This window comes from Serinus canaria, chromosome 26 (genome assembly GCF_022539315.1).
Source record: "Serinus canaria isolate serCan28SL12 chromosome 26, serCan2020, whole genome shotgun sequence".
Lineage (NCBI taxonomy): Eukaryota > Metazoa > Chordata > Aves > Passeriformes > Fringillidae > Serinus > Serinus canaria.
In genome coordinates, this window is record NC_066339.1 from 4,325,455 (window position 1) to 4,347,282 (window position 21,828).

Here is a 21,828-nt window from a genome sequence, read left to right on the forward strand (position 1 = left end):
CAGGGATGTGATTGGGGCAGGAATGGGATCAGGGATCGGGGGAGGGATGGGATCAGAGCAGGAATGGGATCGGATAGGAATGGAATCAGGGATGAGAACGGGAATGGGATCAGGGCAGGGATGGGACAGGAATTGGATCAGGGATCAGGGCAGGGATGGGGTCAGAGCAGGAATGGGGTCAGGGCAGGGATGGGATGGGGCATGAGTGGGATCAGGGATCAGGGCAGAGATGGGATCGGGGCAGAGATGGGATCAGGACAGGAATGGGATCAGGGATGAGAATGGGATCAGGGCAGGGATGGGGTCAGGGCAGGAATGGGATGGGGCAGGAATTGGATCAGGGATGGGATCATAGCAGGAATGGGATCAGGGCACAGAGCTGGAATGGGATCGAGCAGGAATGGGATCAGGGCAGGGATGGGATCAGAGATGAGAGCAGGCATGGGAGAGCAGGGATGGGATCAGAGCACTGCCTGGATTTCCATCCCAGGCTGGATTTCAGCTCCATCCCAGGCTGGATTTTCCCTGGATTTCCATCCCAGGCTGGATTTCCCTGGCAGCAGCAGCAGCTGCTGGCTCCCAGGGCTGGGCTCGTCCCTGTCTCTCTCTCGGGTGTGAAATAGAAATCATGTTTTTATGATTTTTTTGTTTTGTTTTGTTTTTTATTTTGTAAATCTTTACTCTTTTTACACCTTGTTTTTTTGTAAGCTGAATTTTCTTATTAAGAAAAAAGAAAGAAAAAAACAAACAAAGAGGAAAAAAAAAAGAAAGAAATTCCAGTGGGTTCTGTTGTTATTCCATAAAATTTAATAAACATCTGGGGGTGGGGGGTACAGGAGGAAATTCCATGAACATCCTCGAGGAAACAACTCCCGAAGGAACGAATGGGAAACCAATTCTTCCTCTCACCATTAAACCTTTTGTCCTTGTCACTGCTCCAGGCAGGACAGGGGGGACCAGAGCAGCTCCAGGTGGGATCTGAGCAGCTCCAAGGGAACCAGAGCAGCTCCAGGTGGGTCAGAGCAGCTCCAAGGGAACCAGAGCAGCTCAAGGTGGGATCTCAGCAACTGCAGGGGGGTCAGAGCAGCTCCACAGCTCCAGTCCTGGTGGGAGGGCGAGCTCTGCTCCCAGCAGCTCCGGCTCCTTCCTGGGACAGGAGGCAGCACCGTCAGGGGAGCTGGTTCTGCTTTAAAAGGGGGTAAAAAGGGGGTTCTGTGGGGTTTGGGGCAGGCTCACCCCTGATTTGTGTCACCTCAGGTGGTGACAGCGCTGTCCTGGAGGGGCAGGGTGAGTCTGGGGGGTTTGTTCAGCCTCGGGGGGGCTGCAGCTTCAAACTCTGCTGAGCAGGGACAGCAGCCAGGAAAGGGCTGGGTTTGGGAGACTGAGGGTGGATTTTGGGAAAGATTCCTCCCCCAGAGGGTGCTGGGCACTGCCCAGGGAATGGGCACGGCCCCCAGGCTGCCAGGGATGCCCAGGTGGGAGTTTGGGATCTCAGGGATGCCCAGGTGGGATTTTGGGGTGCTTGTGCAGGGCATGGGCTGGATCTGATCCCCGTGGGTCCCTCCCAGCTCAGGACATTCCCGATCCCGCGCCTCGGTCCCTCCCCAGGGCTGACCGGAGCTACGGGACGGGCTGCGGGGCCATCAGGTCGATGTCGGTCAGGTTCCGGGCCACCCAGACCCCGGCGGCAAACAGCCCCAGGTTCAGCAGCAGGTTCCTGCAATCACAGAATCCCAGAGCGCTGAGCTTGGAAAAGATTTTGGAAAGATTCATTCGAGTCCAAGCTGTGCCCGATCCCCATCCTGGGCACTCCAAACCCCCCCCTGGGCAGCCCCTTCCAGCCCTTTCCATGTGGAAATTCCTGCTGATGTCCAACCTGAGCCTCCCCAGAGGCCGTTCCCTCTCTTCCTGTCCCCGTTCCCTGGGAGAAGATCCCAAATCCCCCCCGGCTGTCCCCTCCTGGCAGGGAGCTGTGCAAAGCCAGAAATTCCCCCTCAGCCTCCTTTGCTCCAGGCTCAGCCCCTTCCCAGCTCCCTCGGGACTCTCCAAACCCTTCCCAGCTCCCTCAGGACTCTCCAAACCCTTCCCAGCTCCCTCAGGACTCTCCAAACCCTTCCCAGCTCCCTCAGGACTCTCCAAACCCTTCCCAGCTCCCTCAGGACTCTCCAAACCCTTCCCAGCTCCCTCAGCCCCTTTCCATCTCCCTCAGGATTCTCCAAACCATTCCCCAATTCCCTCAGGACTCTCCAAACCCTTCCCAGCTCCCTCAGGACCCTCCAGGCCCTCCCCAGCTCCGCTCTCTTCCCCGGACACGCTCCGGCCCCAAAATGTCCTCCCTGAGGCGAGGAGCCCGAACTGGACGCAGGGACCGAGGGACAATCCCTGCCCTGCTCCTGATGCAGGCCGGGGACGGACACCGAGCTCCTGATCCCGATCCCTGCCCCGACCCCCACTCCGGGCCCGGCCTCGATCCCGATCCCGATCCCGGTCCCGGTGCCGACCTGCGGAAGTCGTTGCGGTCGGTGGCGAAGCGGAAGGCGCTCCGCAGCCAGGCGCGGATGCCCCGCGGCGGGGCCGCCACCGCCCCGGCTGCTCCCGCCGCTCCCGCTCCTGCCGCCGCCACCGCCGCCATTGCTGCCGCCCGCGCGCCCGCGCCGCGGCGTCACTGCCGCGCGTGACGTCACCGGCGCGGCGTGGCGTCAGCAGTGGCGCGCGGGGCGCCACGTGAGGGCGGGAGCGGGAACGGGACCGGCACCGGAATTGGGATCGGGATCAGAATAGGGCTTGGGATGGGGATTGACACCGGAATAGGGATCGGAATCGGGATCAGAATAGGAATTGGGATGGGGATTGACACCGGAATAGGGATCGGAATCGGGATCAGAATAGGGATTGGGATGGGGATTGACACCGGAATTGGGATCGGGATCAGAATAGGGATTGGGATGGGGATTGACACCGGAATTGGGAACGGGATCGGCACCGGGATTGGGATCAGAATAGGAATAGATATTGGGATCAGGACCAGGATCGGGACTGGCACTAGGATCAGGATTGGCACTGGGATTGTAATAAATTGAAGCAGACTCTAATTAGCTTAGACTGGAATTTATTAATTACAGCAAGCAAGGCACAAGCAAATCAGCGCTGGGCGACAGGGGAGCCTTCACTCGCCACCGATACCTGTTACCTGTTACAGTCCAACTTTTATACTGGATCTCTTCTCCTTGGGGACGTGTCCAGAAAGTTCTCTGCTCATGTGTCCTCCTGTGGCTAAGGGGTCACCCTCTGTCCTCTGCCTTCTGGTGGTCATCAGATGAAGGCCGCTAGTCTTCCTCAGGTGTCCTTTGGTCGACTTCTCCTTATTTGGTGGTAATGCCTGAAATTCTAGAACTTATGGTTTATTGAGCAAGCACTTGTTAAGCAAGGGTATTTTAAGCAAGCATTTATTAAGCAAGAATATACTTGTGACTGTATGCGGTTTTGGTTACACGCAGTTTTAGGCCTAAGAATTTTTTTCTTCCCTCTATCTTTAACCCTTTAGTGAACAAAACATGAACAGAACACACCAGGTTCCACCACACATCCATCCATCCATCCATCCATCCATGGATTCCATCCATCCATCCATCCATCCATCCATCCATCCATCCATCTGTCCGTCCATCCATCCATCCATCCATCCATCCATCCATCCATCCATCCATCCCTGCTGCTGGATTCTCTCCCCAAATCCCACTAATTGATCTGCCCAGCCAGCAAATTGATTTATGGCAATTAGGGGCTCTCATTAAGGGGCCAGCTGGAGAGCCAGGCCTTATCCCCTGGGCTGCCCTCACCCTGTTTGGGCTTTGGGAGGGTTTCACTCCATTGGTTTGGGTTTTCCCGTTCCCTTTCCCTTGCTGACATTTGGGATCAGCGAGTTCACCCGCGGCTCCCTTTTCTCCCCTCCTTTATTTACATTCGGGACCAGGAGCCTCCCTTCCCTTCCCGGATCCCCTCCCACGTTCCTGGAAGGTCAGGCCGTGTCCCCACCTCCGTGTGGATCCCGCCATCCGCATGGCCGGCCCGACCAGTTCGGACCAGTTCAGACCAGTTCCTTATCAGCGCGTCCCAGCCAAACCCCCCGCGGCTGCTGGGGATGTTCCGGGCCACGGGAAGGTGATAAATAAATCCTGCGGGGCAGGGCGGGATGGCCGTGCCTGGCACCAGCCCCGCAGGCCCTGGAGCGCCATTCCCAGCGGGAATGCCGGGGGATAGGGGGGAGGAGAGGCTGGAGGCGCCGGGCTGGCTCGGGAGGGGATGAATTGGGTGGGCAGCGGCTTTGGGAGACCCTCTGAGCCGCGTCCCCGCGGCTGCAGTGCCGGGAGGTGACAGACGGACAAACGGACGCGCTGCGAGGTGACAGCGGCTCCTCCGGCATGGCAGCAAAGGTGGGTGCCGTGGAGCCGTGTCCTGCCAGGGCTCTCCAAACCCTCCCGCCCTTCCTTCGGTTCTGATCCAGGCCCGGGAATGGGGCGGGTCCCGCTCCCCGAAATGTCCCGGCACGAGTTTGGGAACAGCCCGGGCACCGAGCGGTTGGTGCTGGAGCTGAGGGACCCCGGGATCCCCTTTTCCATGGATATTCCATGTCCTGGGGGTGCAGGATCCCCTCTTCCATGGATATTCCATACCCCGGGATCCCCTTTTCCATGGATATTCCATACCCCGGGATCCCCTCTTCCATGGATATTCCATACCCCGGGATCCCCTCTTCCATGGATATTCCATACCCCGGGATCCCCTCTTCCATGGATATTCCATACCCCGGGATCCCCTCTTCCATGGATATTCCATACCCCGGGATCCCCTCTTCCATGGATATTCCATACCCCGGGATCCCCTCTTCCATGGATATTCCATACCCCGGGATCCCCTCTTCCCCGTTCTCCGCGGGGGCGGAATCAGCGCCGGGAGCGGGATGGGAAGAGGAAGGGAAACTCCAGGGGGGAGGGACGGAGAACTCGGGGAGGGCTCCGGGAGGGATCGGCTCCCGCCGGATATTGGTGTGGAACGAGACCGGGGTGCGGGCTGGGAGGGCTGGGGTGCGGGGTTGGGGTGCAGGGAAGGGTTGGGATTCAGGATTGGGGTGCAGAGGTGCAGGGTTGGGATTCAGGGAAGCAGGGTTGGGGCGCAGGTTGGGATTCAGGATTGGGGTGCAGAGTTGGGATTCAGGGAAGCAGGTTTGGGGTGCAGGGAAGGGTTGGGATTCAGGATTGGGGTGCAGGGTTGGGGTGCAGAGTTGGGATTCAGGGAAGCAGGTTTGGGGTGCAGGGAAGGGTTGGGATTCAGGATTGGGGTGCAGGGTTGGGATTCAGGGAAGCAGGTTTGGGGTGCAGGGAAGGGTTGGGATTCAGGATTGGGGTGCAGAAATGCAGGGTTGGGATGCAGGGAAGCAGGGTTGGGGTTGCAGGGAAGTGTTGGTGTTATAAATGAGCACAAGGGGCCATTTAATACCAATAGATGAAATTTATTTGATTAAAGTATATGAGAGTAAAAGCAAAGCAGCGCTGGACGACAGGGGAGTCTGAGCTCCACCAACTGCCGCCGCACCCCTCCCCAATACAGTTCTTTTTAAGTCCTCCTGCGCCTGTGTCCCTTGTTGATAAGGGGTTCTTTTTTGCCGTTTGGTGGTTCCTGTGCATGTGTCCATTATTGACAAGGGCACCTGTGTCCATTGTTGATAAGGGCGCATGTGTCCATTGTTGATAAGGGGTTCTTTTCTGCCTTTTGGTGGTCGGGGATGAAGGCATCTTGGTATTCCTCGGTTATGTCCTAAGATCCTTTTCTTTATTTGGTATTCAGCTGCTTTTCCTAAAATATTACTAAAGCTCGAGGTTATCATATGATTATAGCAATATGTTAGCAATTTATACAAGCACAGCATTAAGTAACTTCATACTACATCTCTTATGATTTTGCAACAATTTTTTTTTTTTTTTTTTTTTGCAAGGTTTGATGGTTTGGCGAACAAGGGGGGGCTTTTTGTTCACCTCATTGGGATTCAGGATTGGGGTGCAGGGCTCTCCATCCCACCCCCCCTCCATGCTCCAGTGCTGCTTTGCAGGACCTGAGGCTGACCCCCCGCAATTTAGGGACAAAAATGGGGTTTCAGGCTGGCGGGGGGCTCACCCAAGTCCCTGTGTCCCAACCCGGATCCCTTGGGGACATCAGGGTTGGCGATGACACGTGGCAGGGACAAACAGAGCCTCGGGCAGGCAAAGGGGTGCCAAGGCATTGCCAGCCCCGTGTCACCCCCAGGGGACAGCGAGCGGGTCTTGGTGTCCCCCCTGGTGCCCGCTCCAGTGGCCCTGGAGGTGCGGCGGTGGCCCTGGAGCTGTCGTGGGGCTGGCAACAGCAAGGGTGGCACCTGGCTGGCAGCGTCCCCAAGGCGGCAGTGACGTCCTGGGGGCCGTGCTGAGCCAGCCTCTCCCTTCCAGCGGATCCCGCAGCTCCTGGGCCCCTCGGGCAGGATGTTCCCCCCGCCGGGCTGCAGGAGGAGCTTCCCCAGGGAGGTACGTACGGCTGGGAAAGCTCTCCCGGGGCTCTCCTGGGGTTCCCCTGGGGCTCTCCTGGGGCTCTCCTGGAGCTCTCCTGGAGCTCTCCCGGGGCTCTCCTGGGGCTCTCCTGGGGTTCCACTGGAGCTCTCCTGGGGCTCACCTGGGGCTCTCCCGGGGCTCTCCCGGGGCTCTCCCGGGGCTCTCCTGGGGCTCTCCTGGGGCTCTCCTGGGGTTCCACTGGAGCTCTCCCGGGGCTCTCCTGGGGTTCCCCTGGGGCTCTCCTGGGGTTCCACTGGAGCTCTCCTGGAGCTCTCCCGGGGCTCTCCTGGAGCTCTCCTGGGGTTCCACTGGAGCTCTCCTGGGGCTCTCCTGGCACTCCCCTGGGGCTCTCCTGGGGTTCCACTGGAGCTCTCCTGGAGCTCTACTGGGGTTCCCTTGGAGCTCTCCTGGAGCTCTCCTGGGGTTCCCCTGGAGCTCTCCTGGGGCTCACCTGGGGCTCTCCTGGGGTTCCCCTTGAGCTCCCCTGGGACTCTCCTGGGTGGGGCTGGGAGCCCAGCATCCCCCAAGACCACCCTGGGTACCCACTCCTCCATCTCCATCCCTGGGGATGCTGAGGAGCCCGGAGAACATGGGTGCTGCAGGTTTTGGGGAGGAACCCGGGATTATCTGGGCTCTCCCAGGGCAGCCGGGGGGATCCTGGCTCCCCATCCCTGCCGAGGCTGCTCTGGGCTCTCACAGCTCCCATCTCTCCACAGCCCGCCCCGTGGTGGGATGGACCGTGGCCAGGTCACCCTGGTGGCCCCGAGGACGCCTGGGATGGGCCACCCTGGGATGGGCCACCCTGGGAGGAGCAGCCCAGGAGACGCCGGCGCAGGAGGTGCCCAGTAAGGGACAGGGCAGGGGGGAGATGTCCCAGGGATGGTCAGAGTTTGTCAGGGATGGTCAGAGTTTGTCAGGGATGGTCAGAGATGTCCCAGGGATGGTCGGAGTTTGTCAGGGATGGTTGGATGTCCCAGGGATGGTTGGGTGTCCCGCGGGGTGATGGGTGCTGGGGGCTTTGTGGAGCATTTTCTCCTTCCAAAAGCAAATTTCTGCCCTCTGGTTCCTGCCAGGAAACATCTGCCCCTGCTCCCTGCCAGTGCCACTTGCTCTCGGGGTTTCACATCCTCCTGGGGTTTCACTGGGGGATTTTTGAGTCAGGGTTCCCCAGCTCTGCTCCCTGATCCCCCCCCTCCTCTGCTGCTGGTTTTCAGAGTCAGGTGAAATCTGAGCTCTTCACCCTGATTGCAAAGGGGGTTCACCCCCAAACCCAGGGCAGCCCCAACAGGAGAGGCACAAAGAGCTGAGGGGCGCAGTGGGGAGGGGGAGCAGCAGGAAATCCCAGAAATCCCTGTGGGTTCATGGGGAAAAAAAAAATCCCAAAAATCCCAGTGGGTTCATGGGGAAAAAATCCCAAAAATCCCAGTGGGTTCATGGGGAAAAAATCCCAAAAATCCCAGTGGGTTTATGGAAAAAAAATCCCAAAAATCCGAAACATCCCAGTGGGCTCATGGGGAAAAAAATCCCAAAAATCCCAGTGGGTTCATGGGGAAAAAATCCCAGAAATCCCAATGGTTCATGGGGAAAAAAATCCCAGAAATCCCAGTGGGCTCATGGAAAAAAAAAATCCCCAAAAATCCCATGGTGAGTGTCCTGACCGTGGCCTTTGCCATTGCAGCCCAGCTCCAGAACCTTCCCTGGGCCTGGGGACGGCCCCTGGAACGAGGAGGAGGGGGACAGGAGGTGGGCACCCCCCGGGTGTCCCCTGCCACCCCCCTGGGGTGACAGAGAAGCCGTCCCAGGAGCCGAGGATGACTTTGGAGAGTGCTGGTACCGGGTGAGGGCTGGCAGGGGGGGTGGCAGCCACGGTGGCTAAAACGGGGCCACTCAGTGCCCTGGTGCCAAGGACAGTGCGTGGCACCCTCTGGGCTGTGCCATGCCCTGACCCCAGCGTGTCCCTGCAGGATCCCCCGCCTGACCCCTGGCCCGAGTACCCCGAGGAGGAGCAGCCCCAGCCCTGGTCCCCCTCCGGCTCTCCAGGGTGGGTGCCGTGCCCGGGGGGGTGACAATGAGTGACACCAGCACCGCTGGGAGCTGTCCCTGTCCCAGCATCCAAGCCAATCCACCCATCCTGGGGCTGTGCTCCTGCAGGAATCCCGGGAATTTCCACCAGCACCGCCCGCCCTGGAGCCACCGCCCGCGGCAGAGCCACCCCCGGCTGCTGATCCCGGTGCCCCGGGCGTGGTGCCCGCGACCCTCCCGAGGTCCGTGCTGCCCCCCCGTGCTCTCCCTCGCTGCTCTCCATCCTCTCCCGAGCCAGGCTGAGCGTTCTCTGCCGCTGTTCCCACCCTGCAGGGCTCAAACCGCGCTCCAAGCCCTCCTGTCCTGCCCCCTCCAGGAGGAGCCAGCCCGCGGCCAGGAAGGAGCCGGAGCCTCCCCAGCCCCCTGCTCCTCCCCGAGGAGCCGCAGAGAGGCCGGAACAGCCGCAGGTGAGGGGTTTTACCTGTCCCAGCTCAGCCCACAGCCAGGGCTGTGCTCAGCCTGAGCCTGGCACGCTGTGCTGGTTCCCTGCAGGATGTGCCAGTGGGGACTGGGAATGTTCTGGAGCCCCCCAGTCCAGCCAGGAGCCCTCGGGAGAGCCCAGCTGCTGATCCTGGTGCTGCAGAGCCGCAGGTAGGAGATTCCTCCATCCCAGGGGTGCTCCCAGCTCTGGAGCTGGCTCAGGGCTCTCCTTGGCTGCTGGGACCCCTCGGATCCAGCCCTTCCCCTCTGCCCCTCGCTGTCTCTTTGCCAGGTGTGGAGTTTTTCCAGGCTTTTCTCTGTGGTTTCCTGTGGTTTTAGTGCCCAGGATGGACACGTGTCTGTCCTCACAGCCTTGTCTGTCCCCAGGTGGAGCTGGAAGCTGAGCAGATCCCTGAGGGCAGCCAGGATCGGGATCCCTGTGCTCCAGGAACAGATCCAGCCCCTCCAGAGGAGACCTCCAGGCACGCTGAGGTCCAGGAGCACCTTGAGGTGTGGCACTGCTGGGGAGGGGCGCAGGATCAGCTCAGGCTCCCCAAACCCTCCCCACCAGCAGCACGCAGCTTCCCCTGGGGGTTTTTTCTGTTTTTCCCATTTTCTATTCCCTAAAGCAGAGCCTGCAGGGAGGCACAGCCCCTTCCCAAACCCTCTCTGCGTGAGGAGCTAATCCCACTCCTCTGAGATTTCAGAGTTTAATTAATGAATGAATTTAACTAATGGAGAAGGGACAAACCAGCCAAGCAGAAGGAGCAGTGCTGGGAGCCTGGCTGTGGCCAGAGGCAGCAGTAGCACAACTGCAGGACTTCCTCAAATCCCTTGGCACATTCTCGGGGCAGCTTTGCCACAGCTGCACCCTGGGTTGCTGCAGCAGTGCTGAATCCCCTGCTGCAGGGTCTGAGGGTCTGCCCTGGCACCCCAGGGTGCTCCCCTGGTGGTCTCCTGGTGCCACTTTAGGCCTGGCATCCTCACTCTCACAGAAAGAGAATGCCCGGTCTAAAGTGGCACCAGGGGTGCATTTTGCTCTCTGCTTGTGCTCTCTGGGTTCTGAGTTTTATCTCTTGTGACAGCCTTGCTTTGTGCCCGTTTTCAGTTACACAGCCCACAGAAGCGATTACAAATTTGCCTTCTGTCTGAAAGCAGTTACAATTCACAAGCAATTACCATTTATAATAATAATAATAATCATAATTTGCCAGAGCATTGCAGTGAAAGCCACATTCCCTTGGCTGTTTGTGACACGCAGGTGGAGCCCTGCAGTGTCCCCAAGGCTGGCAGCAGCCACGGGTCACATCCCCAGAGCCCAGCAGCCCCTGCAGAGCCTGCCAAGAGGGAACTCCTGGAATCCAGCTGCTCTGGAGGGGCTGAGCTCAGCCCACATTCCTGGGAACAGCTGCCCTGTGGAGCTGGAGAAGCTGAGGCAGAAGCTGCCCAGGGTGGGGTGAGTTTGGGACGTGGGGCAGCTCTGTGTCCCCTCCCCGTGTCCCCTCCCCGTGAGGCCACTGCTGGCAGCGCTGTCCCCCTGTCCCAGCACAGCCCCTCTCTGTCCCTCGGCCCCTGCAGAGCCTTCAGCCTCCTGAGCACCCCCAGCTCCCTCCAGGACCCTCAGCAGAAGCCGAAGCCCAGCCCAGCCAAGCTTCTCCTGCTGCCTGCACCCCCCCAGAGACCTCCCCAGGACCCCAGCACCCACCTGGGGCTGCTGACACCACTCTGGTACGGGCTCTGCGTGCCCCCCAGGCCCCCCCAGTGTCCCCCTGGGCGTGGGGACGCTGCCCTAGAGGCCTGTGTGACCCCTGTGGCCTGCAGGATCGGGGATGAGGGGTGGCTTTGTCCGGGGGCAGAGCCCGTGTCGGCCTCGGGGACACGGCTGGGACAGGAGCCAGGGCAGGAACCCGAGGCTCAGGGGTGCTGGAGTGTGACCAGCCCTGCTCTGGAGCTCTGAGGAGGCTGAGGAGAAGCCTCCAGAGCAGCTTAATTACTGCTAATGAGGGAGAGAATCTGGGGGAAAGGGAAATTTGGGGGAAAGAATTTGGGGGAGAGAATTTGGGGGAAAGGGAGAGTGGGGGTGGCTCTGGCACCCCGGGGAAGGGTGACAAACCTCCTTCCACAGGGTGACCAGTCCTGGGCTAGTGGCCAGCACTGCAGCCCCGGTGTGGCTCAGTCCCTGTCCCCTCTGAGCCTTGCTTGCCTTTCCCACCCCCCAGGCTGTGTGTGGCCAGCAGCAGCTCTGCCCAGAGCTCCCCACGCCCTTCCCAGCTGGCATCGACTCCCGCTCTGCTGCTGTCCTCAGAAGGAAGGCAAAGATCGAGCTGGTGAGTGCTGGATCAGCACCTGAGGGTCTGGCAGCAGCTCCAGGATGGGGGGGGTCTCACCTGAGGAGCTTTGGGAGCGATGCTGGATGGTGGAGGGGGGTGAGTTTGGCGTTTTGGGGAGCTCGCAGGGGAAGGTGCTGTGGGTTTGCAGGGGCTCAGGAGGTGTGTGGGGTTTGTGGGGTGGCTTGGTGCTGGTTTGGGGGTGCTGAGCCCGTGGCCCTGCCCTGCAGTCGTACCAGCAGTTCAGCCTGAGCGTTGCCGTGGTGGCCACGATGCTGCTGCAGAAGGAGCCCTCGATGGAGGCGGCGCTGGGGCTGGCACTCAGGGCCAACCTGCGCCAGGGCCGCCTGCACCACCTGCAGCAGCTGGAGGAGTTCATCGACAGCCTGGACTCCGTGGGCTCCTCCAGCCTCTGAGGGCAGCCAGCCCCTCCTGCCAGGGGGGTGGGGGCTGTGACAGCGCTGTGACAGCGCTGTGACAGCGCTCTGGGGTGCTCGGGAGGGGGCTGAGCCTGTGGGATGTCAGGTGGGAGATGCTGGCAGCCCCACTCCGTCTCTGCGAGGAGGAGGGTGAGCAGGAGGAGTTTGGTTTTAGCCCTGCCCAAAGCCCTGAGGGCAGCAGAAGTATGACTGGTTTTACTGGAGGGAGGGCAGCAGTCCCTGTGCTCCATTCCTCATGGCCAGGAATGTGTCCCCAAACCCCAGCGAGTGTTTTTTGGGTTTAAATCTGCAAATAAACCGTGTCCTTTTTGCAGCCCTTGCTCTGTCATTGTTCTGTTCCTGCAAGGGAGGGGTCCCACAGTGAACCCCGGCTGTGGCACAGGACACAGGTCACCCCTGGGGACCTCTCAGCCTTGGTGACATTGTCACAACGGGCTGGGAAGGAACAGGGCAGACCCTGCATTCAGATTTCAGCCAGATTTTATTGGAGCTTCGTCACCAGCAGCAGCAGAGCGTGCCCCTGGTCCCCTCCCCGTGGTGGCAGCGGGGACACGGTGCCACCAGGGATGGAGAGCAGGTCCCAGTGGGGCACAGAGCAGTCCAGGGAAGGATCCCACCGGGGGGATGCAGGCAGCTGCCCTTGTCCGGAGCTGCCGCCCTGTGGGAGGCGCTGGGGCCGGCCCGGCCCCGCTCCCTTCCTGCTTTACCTGTTCCTAATCGCGGGAGAGGCCGGCAGGAATGGCAGGCTCCGCTCTGCCAGCAGCCGCCGGGGGCAGCGATCCCAGCAGCTTCTCCCACCAGCCTGGGGCCGCCTCCAGGACGTGCTGGGAACGCCTTGAGGCCGTGGCAGGAGCTGGCAGTGCCACTCGGGGACCCCCGAGCCCGCTGTTAGGACACGCTGCAGTGCTTGGCCGTCCTGGCCCTGCCCCTCCCCGGGGGCTCCCTGCCCAGGGAATTCATCCCGGGCTTGGGGATGGGCTTCCCGAAAAAGAAACCCTCCTCCTCCGAGTCTGAGTCCGAAGATGAGGAGCAGGTGGGGCACCAGGAGTCCTCCTCCTCCTCCTCCTCCGTGCCATGCTCTGCCCGGGGGCCGTGCCAGGCAGGGGAGGTGCCCGCCTGCAGCTGTGGGTTTCCATTGCCTGCAGCTCTTCGGGGCTCGGGGCCCCCCAAAAGCGGGTGGCCCAAAGCTCTGGGCTCGTTGGGGGGCTCTGGGCTGGGCTGGGGGGCTGAGGGGTGGCTGGTTGGGGGTCCCAGCACCCCTGGGTGCTCCTTGGCAGCGTCGCTGCTCCGTTCCCGTGCGGCTTCTCCGAGATCCTCGGGGCTCCTGAATGCGGGGTGCACTGGGGCCTGGCCTGGAAATGCCTCTGGAAGAGGGGAAGGGGCTGGAAGGGAGGAAGGAGAAGCTGAGCCTGTCCTCCCACAGCCCTCCCACAGCAAGGGTTATCTCAGGACACAGTGGGATGGCACCCACCCACCCCCAGCTCCCACCTTGGGGAGTTTATCATCAATTCCCACCGTGTGACATTCCCAGTAAAGTTCCCAGGGCCTGGATTTGCTCCTGCTCCCCTCCCACCCCATGGCAATAGGAACCTACCAGCCCAAAACTCTCCAGAGCCTGGATTTGCTCTTGGTCCCCTCCCACCCCATGCAGGAGGCTCCTATCACCCCCAAAATCCCTTGGATTTGCTCCCACCCCATGCAGCAGGCTCCTACCAGCCCCAAAATCCCCAGGTTTGCTCCCACCCCATGCAGGAGGCTCCTATCACCCCCAAAATCCCTTGGATTTGCTTCCACCCCATGCAGCAGGCTCCTACCAGCCCCAAAATCCCCTGGATTTGCTCCCACCCCATGCAGCAGGCTCCTACCAGCCCCAAAATCCCCTGGATTTGCTCCCACCCCATGCAGGAGGCTCCTACCAGCCCCTTCCCCCCGCTGCCTGCAGCCCCCCGCCGCTCCGGCCCGGGGCAGGGCCGTGCACTCGGGGGATGGAGCGGAGGCGAAAGCCGAGTCCGAGGAGGAGTCGGAGGCGGTGGAGGAGGCGTCCTGGCCGCGGCTGCAGGTGTCGGAGCAGAAGAGGCGGCCACGGTGGCAGGTGAGGGGCTGTCCCCGCAGCGGTGCCCGGCACAGGCTGCAGCAGAAGCAGGAGGCTCGGGCGTGCCAGTGCAGCCCCTGGTGCGAGACCTCCTCGCTGTCAGCACCTGCGGGGCAGCCACAGCTGAGAGAAAGGTCCTTCAAAACCAAAAAAAAAAAAAAAAACCCAAAACAACAACAACGACAAAAAAAAAAGAAGCCAAACCCCAGGCTTCACCCGCGGGGGTGGCGGCCGTACCGATGGGGTCCCCGCACGCCTGGCACGGCTCGGCAAAGAGGCTCTCGAAGCAGCCCCGGCAGCAGGGCCGGCCGCTGCGCATCACGTAGCGCTGCCCCCGCAGGGGCTCGTCGCATTCCAGGCAGCAGAAGTGCTCCAGGTGCCAGCGCCGGCCCTCGGCCTCGATGCACTCCTCCATGAAGATCAGCTGGAAGGGGAAAACAAGCCCCAGGCTCTCAGCATCCCACGGTGCTTCGCTGGGCTGGGCGGTGAGGGGGAGCCCCCAGCCCTGGGGGTCTCAGGAAGGATTATTCCTCCAGCCCATCAGGGGTTTTGATGGGTTTGGAGCTCCCAGCCGAGCTCGGGGGCATTTAGCAGCCAAAGGGAGGTCAAAGCCTGGCCCTGCCCGGCACCCACCTGGTCGCAGGAGGCACAGCGGGGTCGGAAGAGCTCGGCGTGGTGCCGGCCGCAGTAGATCCTCCCATCCTGCTGGAAGTAGATGAGATCCACCAGCTGCTGGTGGCACAAGTGGCAGGAGAAGCAGGACGGGTGCCAGAACTGGTTGCCCAGGCGAGACGCTGAAATCCCCGGGTCTCCTTTGTTCAGCCTCCGGCCGCACTGCAAGGAGGGGGGGACACGAGGTTTGGGGCAGGGCTGGCTTTGGGGACAGGTCCCTGCCAGGGAACGGGAGCTGGAGGGGACACCTCACCTTCCTGCAGGGACAGCCATGGCAGGGACCTGGCACGGGGCACGCCAGGCCCTGTCCCAGAGCCTCCTGCCTGCGGCGGGCGCTGAAGGCGCGGAGCTGGCGCCGCTCCTCCTCGGCGAGGTCGGGGCAGTAGCGCTCCTGTGGGGCACGGGGGTCAGGGCTGGGCTCTGCTGCCCCAGGAGTTTGGCTTTTATCTTTTCCATACATTTATAATCCTGTAAATCTTTGGTGTATAACTCTAAACCCCACACACAGGGTCAGCTGCTGCTGCTGTCCCGTTTTGGGCAGACACAATTCCTCTCCAGGCCTGGGGATCAACAACACCTCAGTGCCTCAGGCCCTGAGAGATGGGAGCAAAAGTGATTTATTTGGGGGGAGCAAACTTGGGGTCAGTGGCTTCATTACCTGAAGCTGTAATTGGCAAATTAACCCTCAATATGCAAATGAACCAAACTTATAAAAATGCAAAAACCTGTGACCCGTGCACCATTTTTGGGTGGGCTCCATCTGCCTTAAATGCAGCTGAAGGCCCTTCACTAAATAAAACTGCTCTTTATTCCCTTAATTCGGCCTGGCCTCTGTTTTTGGGTAATCTCAGCAGCAGGTGAGGCTGGGGAGGGGAGCAGCAGCCAAGGAAGAGGGGTCTCACATCGCAGTCCTGGGGAGGCAGCTGCTGCAGGAGCGCTCGGGCGCGGAGCCGCGTCCGGTCAGGGGCAGAGCCCGGCGGGGGCGAGCGGGGCCCGAAGCACGGCGGCACCTTGGGAGAAACAGCCGGTTCAGAGCGGAATTAAACTCTGTTAAAAGCGCTAAAACGCGTGTTTAACCCCAGAAACGGGGCGGGAACCACGCGGGGCTGGGGGAGAGGAGGTGCTGCCCACCTCGGGGGGCTCCAGGTACTCCTCCAGGGCACAGCCGGAGTCGCTGTCGGACGAGGCCGGGGGGAGCCCCCCGGTGGTGCCGCAGGGGGAGGGCTCGTCCTGCTGGGGCCATGCAGGGCTCGGCAGGGACATCAGCTGGGGACAGAGAGAGCCAGAGTGTCAGACACGGGGCTGGGAGCAGGGATCCATCCCTGGACACGGATCCTGTGTCCCTGTGGCAGCAGGACCAGCAGCTCCTGGTCCCTCAGAGGGACCCTGGGCCATGCAGGGCTCGGCAGGGACATCAGCTGGGGACAGAGAGAGCCAGAGTGTCAGACACGGGGCTGGGAGCAGGGATCCATCCCTGGACACGGATCCTGTGTCCCTGTGGCAGCAGGACAAGCAGCTCCTGGTCCCTTGCAGGGACCCTGTGGCACATCCAGCTGGGATGATGCTCCAAGGCACCACGACTGAGATCCTCAGCTGAACCACTGCAGGAGTCCAAGGGATTTTTGGGGGGCTCCTTTCTCTTTGGGGGTCACAGCAAACCCACATGGAGGATACAGGCACTTGGCAGGGCTGGGGGCTTTGCTGAATGGGATGGGATAGGGATGGGATGGGATGGGAATGGTGATGAAGCCAGGTAGGGAAATGCCCAAAATGCCCAAGCTCAAGCTGGAACAGGTTTTGGAAAACAGCAACACCCACAGCAGGAGCTCTCCCCCAGCTGCCACAGCTAATCCCAGGTCCAGTGGCCCATCCCTGAGTGGGAACTGACCGAGGTTGAGCCCAACTCAGTGGAAAATAATTCCCTCCCCTCGGGCTGCCATTGTTCTGCCCAGGGCTGTCCCAGCCCACAGCACACGCCTGGCTCGGGTCAGGCAGTGAAACCCATCCGGAGCCCTCCCCTCCTCCCCACGTGGGCTCTTTCCACCACCGCGCTTCCTTCCTGCCCCGGCTTCCCAAAACAAAGGCGAGATGCTGATGTGGTGGTGGCTCCTGGGGCTCCCTGGATGCCAGCCCAGAGCCTGATTCCCTCAGCCCACACTTCCTGCTGTGCCATGGGGAGCCAGGGTGGGATGGGGGGGAAATCACGGGGCTGTGACCAAACACGCCCGGGGATTCACCCCTGCAACGCCCTCCACGGACGGATCAACCCCTCTGGAAAATGTTCCACGCATAAAACAGAGTCAGAGATGAGGGGTGAGAACCCCCAGACCATGAAATTCTGGTCCTTCTCCACCTCTGCCACCACGAGGACGCGTTCCCTGCTCCACACTGGGATGGTGCTGGTGTGTCCCCTCCGCCAGGGACATCCCAGTGTCCCCAGTGCTCCCAGCAAACACCTCCAGCCCTCCTTCCTGAGCAGCACCTCGGGCTGGGTGGCAGGAGCAGCTCTGGGGCCGGGAGCAGGTGGGATCAGCCGGGGCAGCTCAGGTTTCCCTGCCCTGCTGCCAGGTCAATGATTAACGCTGCACATCGGCTAATCAGAGAGATAAAACAAAAGGGCCGCTGGCTTTTTCCTGCCGTTCGGGGTCTGGAGCCCTGGGGGTGTGCAGGGCTGGTTGTGGGGTGTTGTTCAAAGCTGGGCTTTGGGATAGGGATGAAATCATCTGCCTTGATTGGGTGTTTGCTGCCCAAAAAGAGCTCTGGCCTTGCTGGCTTGGTGAGGGACCACGGCTGGGCCGGGGACACCCTGGGATGCCGAGTGGGGACCCTCGTGTCCAGCCCCAGCTCTGCTCCTGCCTGGTTTGGGAAAGTGCCCCCATTTCTCCATCCCATGGGGGGTGGGGGCATTCCCGGGCTGTGCTGGCCTCATTAAGCCTCCAAGATGCATTTGTGTAATCTCTTGGACCTTTGCTGTTAATTAGACCCCTGCGATGCTCTGGGGACTCAGGGCGGGGGGGCTGGCGGTGCCAGCCTGGCCCCAGCCCCGAGAGGCACAGGGACCCCATGCCAGGGCCACCAGCACGGTGGGGTGGCACTGGGGGAAGGCGGCTTGGGCAGGGCTCCCGGCTGCTGCCAACGCGCGGGGATGTGCCCGAGAGCCCAGCCCAGCCCAGTTGGATGCGATTAGGCCGGCTGGCAGCCGTCTGGGCTGTAAACAAGTCCCTGTAATTAGCCCCAGACGGGGACAGAGGTACGCGCCTCCCATGCTAAAGAGCCAGGCAGCCCCGACAGGTCTGGCTCCTCTGCTCCCCGGCCCTGTCCCCTCTTCCTTCCTGCCCTCCCTCGCTGCCTCCGGGCACTGCCGTCCTTCCCTTCCCTGCCAAGGGATGCGGGGATGCTCCCAGCCCGCCCCAAACCCGCGGGGGAGGTGGCACCGTGGTGGCACTTTGGGGGAGCTGCCTCTCCCTGCCAGCGAGTCCCCGAGAAGGGCTGTGTGACAGACCAGTCGGGCAGGCTGGGTGGCACTGGCTGTCATTTGCCTCGGCTGCAAATCCTCCGTCCCGCCTGTGGGAGCTCCTCCGGATGCGTTTGCCCGAGCTCCTCTCGCTCTCCAAAGGATCGGAAGCCGTCGCGGCTCCCTGGGTACAAGAGGCTGAAATTCCTGGGAATGCTAATCTGATTTGGCTCGCCGGGAGCAGCCCCCGTCTCCAGCTGGCTGTGGGAGCCCGTGTGGGCTCCCAGCCCTCTGCTGCCAAGGTCACACATTAACTTGGAGCTCAGCCACCCCAGCCTGCTCGGAATTCAGCTCCCTGTTCCCAGCCCGCCCAAGGAGCCGCATCCCTGCCTCAGCTTTGCTTTTGCAGAGTCCCCAGGGGAACACAACATCTCCAAAAAGCCCCTCAGAGCAGCGCTGGCAGCTCCCAGGGGCGCAGCTCCGCGCTGGCCTCACCCACGGGATAACCTGTTTGTGCTTGAGCTCCCGTCAACACAGCTGGGCTGCAGCAGCAGCAGCAATAGAGATGCAGAGAAATAAAGATGCCGAGCAACAAAGGTGCGCAGCAATAAAGATGCAGAGCAATAAAGATGCATCTTTTGGGGCGAGATAAGCTGAGGTCTGGCAAGGAGAGCCGGAGCAGCAAGTCCTGCCCGACCTGGAGCCGGTCCCGCCGAGGAGCCCACGGTGCCTTTGGGACCGGGGGTGGCACCGGGTGGAGCAGCCCTTGGTGCCACTGCTGGGCACAGCAGAGTCGTGGCCCTGGCTTTACAAACGCCTTTGCAGCCCCCCTAGATGATGGGGGAGGGTCTCAGCATCCTGCTGTGCCACACTGCACGGTGGCACCAGGGGGACCGCGGCCCGTTGGCTCACCAGGGATGTGCCAGCGCTGCCAAAGGCTTTTCCTGCTGTGTTTTCCCTCAGTCCCGCGGGCACGGCAGGGAGCAGTAACCCATTAACCCACCCTGGCTCACCCATTCGCGCACCCGCAGGGACGGACCGAGACCCCCACCCTCCTCTCCCTGCAGCCCCAGGGATGGAGATTCGCGACCCCTCCTCTCCCCTGACCACTGGGATGGAGATTCGCGACCCCTCCTCTCCCCCTGACCACCGGATGGAGATTCGCGACCCCTCCTCTCCCGTGACCACGTGGATGGAGATTCGCGACCCCTCCTCTCCCCGCAGTCCCCGGGATGAAGATTCGCGACCCCTCCTCTCCCCGTGGCCCCCAGAACGAAGCCCCCCACCCCTCCCTGTGGCCACCAGCCGTCATCCCGGCAGGTCCAAGGGGGTCCAGCTCCATCCCCAATCCCGACTCATCCCATTCCCGGCCGATCCCAGCCGGAGCAGGGATGGTGGAAGCAGCGCTGCCCGCGCACCTGGCAGAGCCTGGCACGATGGAACGCGCGTCACCTCCTGCTCTAGGGGACAATTCCCGAAAACAAAGGCCGCGGGGACAGCGATATTATCTCCCCAAAATCCCCCTGCTCTGCCTCATCCCCCTCCCCTCGCAGCAGGACCCTCCCGCTGCCCCCTGCTCTCAGTGCCGCTCTCCCCCAGCTCCATCTCCCCCGGGAGCTGGCAGAGCCGAGCCCGGGAGTCCCTTCCAGCCGCACCTACCTGCCCTTTCCCGGCGCTCCGGGCCCCGCGCTCCGCCGCTCCGGGCTCGGCCGCCCGCTCCAGCCCCGCGCCGGCCGCCGCCGTCCCGCCCTGCTCCGGAGCACGCCAGGGAATGGAGCCTGGGCTGGGAAAACTTTGCAAAGCGAAAGGAAAACATCCAAGCTCAGGCAGGGAAACAATTTTTTTTTTTTTTTTTTTTTTCTTTCTTTCCTCTCTCTCTTTTTTTTCCCCCCTTGCCTGCCCAGGCACTGGCTCCGCGGCAGCCGGGGTCCTAATTAGAGGCTTTTTAGCCTAAACCTCGGGAGCCAGCCAATGGCTGGAATTCCAGGGCAGGCAGGGAGGGGAAAGGGGGGGGACATTAACCCTACAGGGGAAGGAGCTGCCGATGACATCTGGCTCGCTCCTACCTCTCATTTTCCGAGCGCCCGCGCCCTTCCCTCCATCTGCGGCTCGGTTCACCCCAGGTTGCCGTTTGATGACTTTTATGATCCCGCGCGGTGATTTATTTCCCTGCCGAGATCAGAAAGAGTTGAAGCTTCATGAAAGAGGGGGAAGTGTCATTACACCCCAATTTAGAGGTGGAGAAACTTTGGCTGGGCTCTCACAAAGGAGTTAGCCAGCGGCAAGTCAGGATGTCCCAGTTTCCACAAGCCCTGCACACCTGACGAGGCTCCTCCAGACCGGCTCCGGCTGCAGCAATTCCACCCGGGCAGGAGTCAGGGGAAAATTTATCAGAGCCTGACGCGAGGCTCAGCGTCCTGCTGGTGTTTCTGTGCATCCCTCACCACGCTGTAAGATTTTCCTGCCCGCTGATGTGGCTTTGGGGATGAGGATTGTCACAGCATCCCCAAAACCCCCCCCAGGTCTGCGGGGACCGGGCTGGATCTCTGCCACCTGCGTGCTCCTGGGAGCTGTGGCTGGTTTGGGGAGCCCTGAGGGGTGCAGATGGCTCGTGTTGGTGCTGGGATCGGGGGTGGGAGTGCAGCCAAAGGGCACAGAGGGGGTGATTTGGCAGAGGAGGTGCCAGGCTCCGTGACAAGCCCTGGCACCGCTGGGCGAGGCCGTGCAGGGCGGTGCTGGGCACAGGTTATGGTGCTGCTTTATGGAAGTGGTTGCCCCATCCCTGGAAGTGTCCAAAGCCGGGTTGGATGGGGTTTGTGATGCCTTCTTAGGATTTTATCTTTTCCATGCATTTGTAACCCTGCAGCTGTTCAGTGTTTAACTCTGAACCCCACACAGAGTGCCAGCTGCTGCTGTCCAGACACAACAATTCCTCTCCAGGCTGGGAATCAACAACACCTCAGTGCCTCAGGCCCTGAGAGATGTAAACAAAAGTGATTTATTTGGGGGGAGCAAACTTGGGGTCAGTGACTCCATTACCTGAAGCTGTAATTGGCAAATTAACCCTCAATATGCAAATGAACCAAACTTATAAAAGTGCGAAAACCTGTGACCTCTGCTCCATTTTTGGGTGGGCTTCACCTGCCCTAAATGCACCTGAAGGGCCTTCAATAAATAAAACTGCTCTTTATTTTCTTAATTTTATTTAGTTTCTGTTTTTAGGTAGCCAGGATAAGGCACCACTTGGAGCAACCTGGGACAGTGGAAATTGTCCCTGTCCATGGCAGGAAAAGGATTTTTTAAGTCTCTTCCAACCTAAACCATTTCAGGATCCTCTGCACAATCCCCTGAGCAGGGGAGAAGCAGGAGGAGGAGGAGGAGGAGGAGAAGGAGGAGGAGGGGGGAGCACCTTCCCGCTTTGCTGCTCTCCTCCCTGCGCAGGGCTCCCAGCGGGGCTGTCACTGCCCAGGGTCCCTTTGAGGTCCCCGATGTCCCCACGCTGTTTTTGTGCAGTTTGGCCTCGCCGGGAGCTCGGTCCCTGCAGCTTTGTCTTGGCCGCGTTGCTGTCGGACTTTGTCCCCGCGGGTGGTGACAGGGCCCCCCCTCGTCCCCTGCTGCCCCCACGCTCCTCCATCCCTCCCAGGCGGAAAGATTCACGGGCAAAGTCCTCCTTGGGCACGGGGAGGGGACAGACGGGTCACCGGGGCTTTCCCGAGGTGGCATCGGCCACCGCACCATGGCAACAGCCGGGTGGCCGCAGTGT

The 21,828-nt window shown here is 61.2% G+C and overlaps 3 protein-coding genes across 14 annotated transcripts; 1 reads left to right on the forward strand and 2 right to left on the reverse strand.

Annotated features, from left to right (window-relative positions):
- Positions 1 to 784: 784 nt before the first annotated feature.
- Positions 785 to 2,669, reverse strand: TOMM6 (translocase of outer mitochondrial membrane 6). Of its 4 annotated transcripts, none has more exons than XM_050985198.1 (3): positions 2,502 to 2,669; positions 1,616 to 1,717; positions 785 to 1,143 (listed from the first exon to the last, which is right to left on the reverse strand). In XM_050985198.1, the coding sequence occupies exons 1-2, from the start codon at positions 2,630 to 2,632 to the stop codon at positions 1,621 to 1,623; spliced, it is 228 nt and encodes a 75-aa protein (XP_050841155.1). In that variant the 5' UTR covers positions 2,633 to 2,669; the 3' UTR covers positions 785 to 1,143; positions 1,616 to 1,620. The 4 variants fall into 4 exon arrangements, with proteins under 4 accessions (XP_050841155.1, XP_050841154.1, XP_050841153.1 ...); XM_050985197.1 differs by having other exon boundaries at positions 785 to 1,183; XM_050985196.1 differs by having other exon boundaries at positions 785 to 1,186.
- A 521-nt stretch (positions 2,670 to 3,190) lies between these two features.
- Positions 3,191 to 12,160, forward strand: LOC108963329 (proline-rich protein 2-like). Of its 6 annotated transcripts, none has more exons than XM_050985159.1 (13): positions 3,191 to 4,433; positions 6,480 to 6,554; positions 7,295 to 7,423; positions 8,257 to 8,415; positions 8,543 to 8,619; positions 8,730 to 8,842; positions 8,934 to 9,067; positions 9,153 to 9,251; positions 9,468 to 9,590; positions 10,342 to 10,536; positions 10,659 to 10,808; positions 11,300 to 11,407; positions 11,638 to 12,160. In XM_050985159.1, exons 1-13 carry the CDS (start codon positions 4,422 to 4,424, stop codon positions 11,821 to 11,823), a joined length of 1,560 nt encoding a protein of 519 aa, XP_050841116.1. In that variant the 5' UTR covers positions 3,191 to 4,421; the 3' UTR covers positions 11,824 to 12,160. The 6 variants fall into 6 exon arrangements, with proteins under 6 accessions (XP_050841116.1, XP_050841117.1, XP_050841119.1 ...); XM_050985160.1 differs by having other exon boundaries at positions 10,295 to 10,536; positions 11,638 to 11,798; XM_050985162.1 differs by having other exon boundaries at positions 8,977 to 9,067; positions 11,638 to 11,798.
- Positions 12,161 to 12,309: 149 nt separating this feature from the next.
- On the reverse strand, positions 12,310 to 20,481 carry PRICKLE4 (prickle planar cell polarity protein 4). 4 transcript variants are annotated; one of them, XM_050985167.1, is made up of 10 exons: positions 20,386 to 20,481; positions 20,132 to 20,234; positions 19,725 to 19,857; positions 15,743 to 15,877; positions 15,514 to 15,621; positions 14,865 to 15,002; positions 14,573 to 14,773; positions 14,177 to 14,363; positions 13,764 to 14,045; positions 12,310 to 13,229 (listed from the first exon to the last, which is right to left on the reverse strand). In XM_050985167.1, the coding sequence occupies exons 4-10, from the start codon at positions 15,872 to 15,874 to the stop codon at positions 12,736 to 12,738; spliced, it is 1,542 nt and encodes a 513-aa protein (XP_050841124.1). In that variant the 5' UTR covers positions 15,875 to 15,877; positions 19,725 to 19,857; positions 20,132 to 20,234; positions 20,386 to 20,481; the 3' UTR covers positions 12,310 to 12,735. The 4 variants fall into 4 exon arrangements, with proteins under 4 accessions (XP_050841124.1, XP_050841123.1, XP_050841125.1 ...); XM_050985166.1 differs by lacking the exon at positions 20,386 to 20,481 and having other exon boundaries at positions 20,132 to 20,279; XM_050985168.1 differs by lacking the exons at positions 20,132 to 20,234; positions 20,386 to 20,481 and having other exon boundaries at positions 12,310 to 13,211; positions 19,725 to 20,036.
- Between the last annotated feature and the right edge of the window lie 1,347 nt (positions 20,482 to 21,828).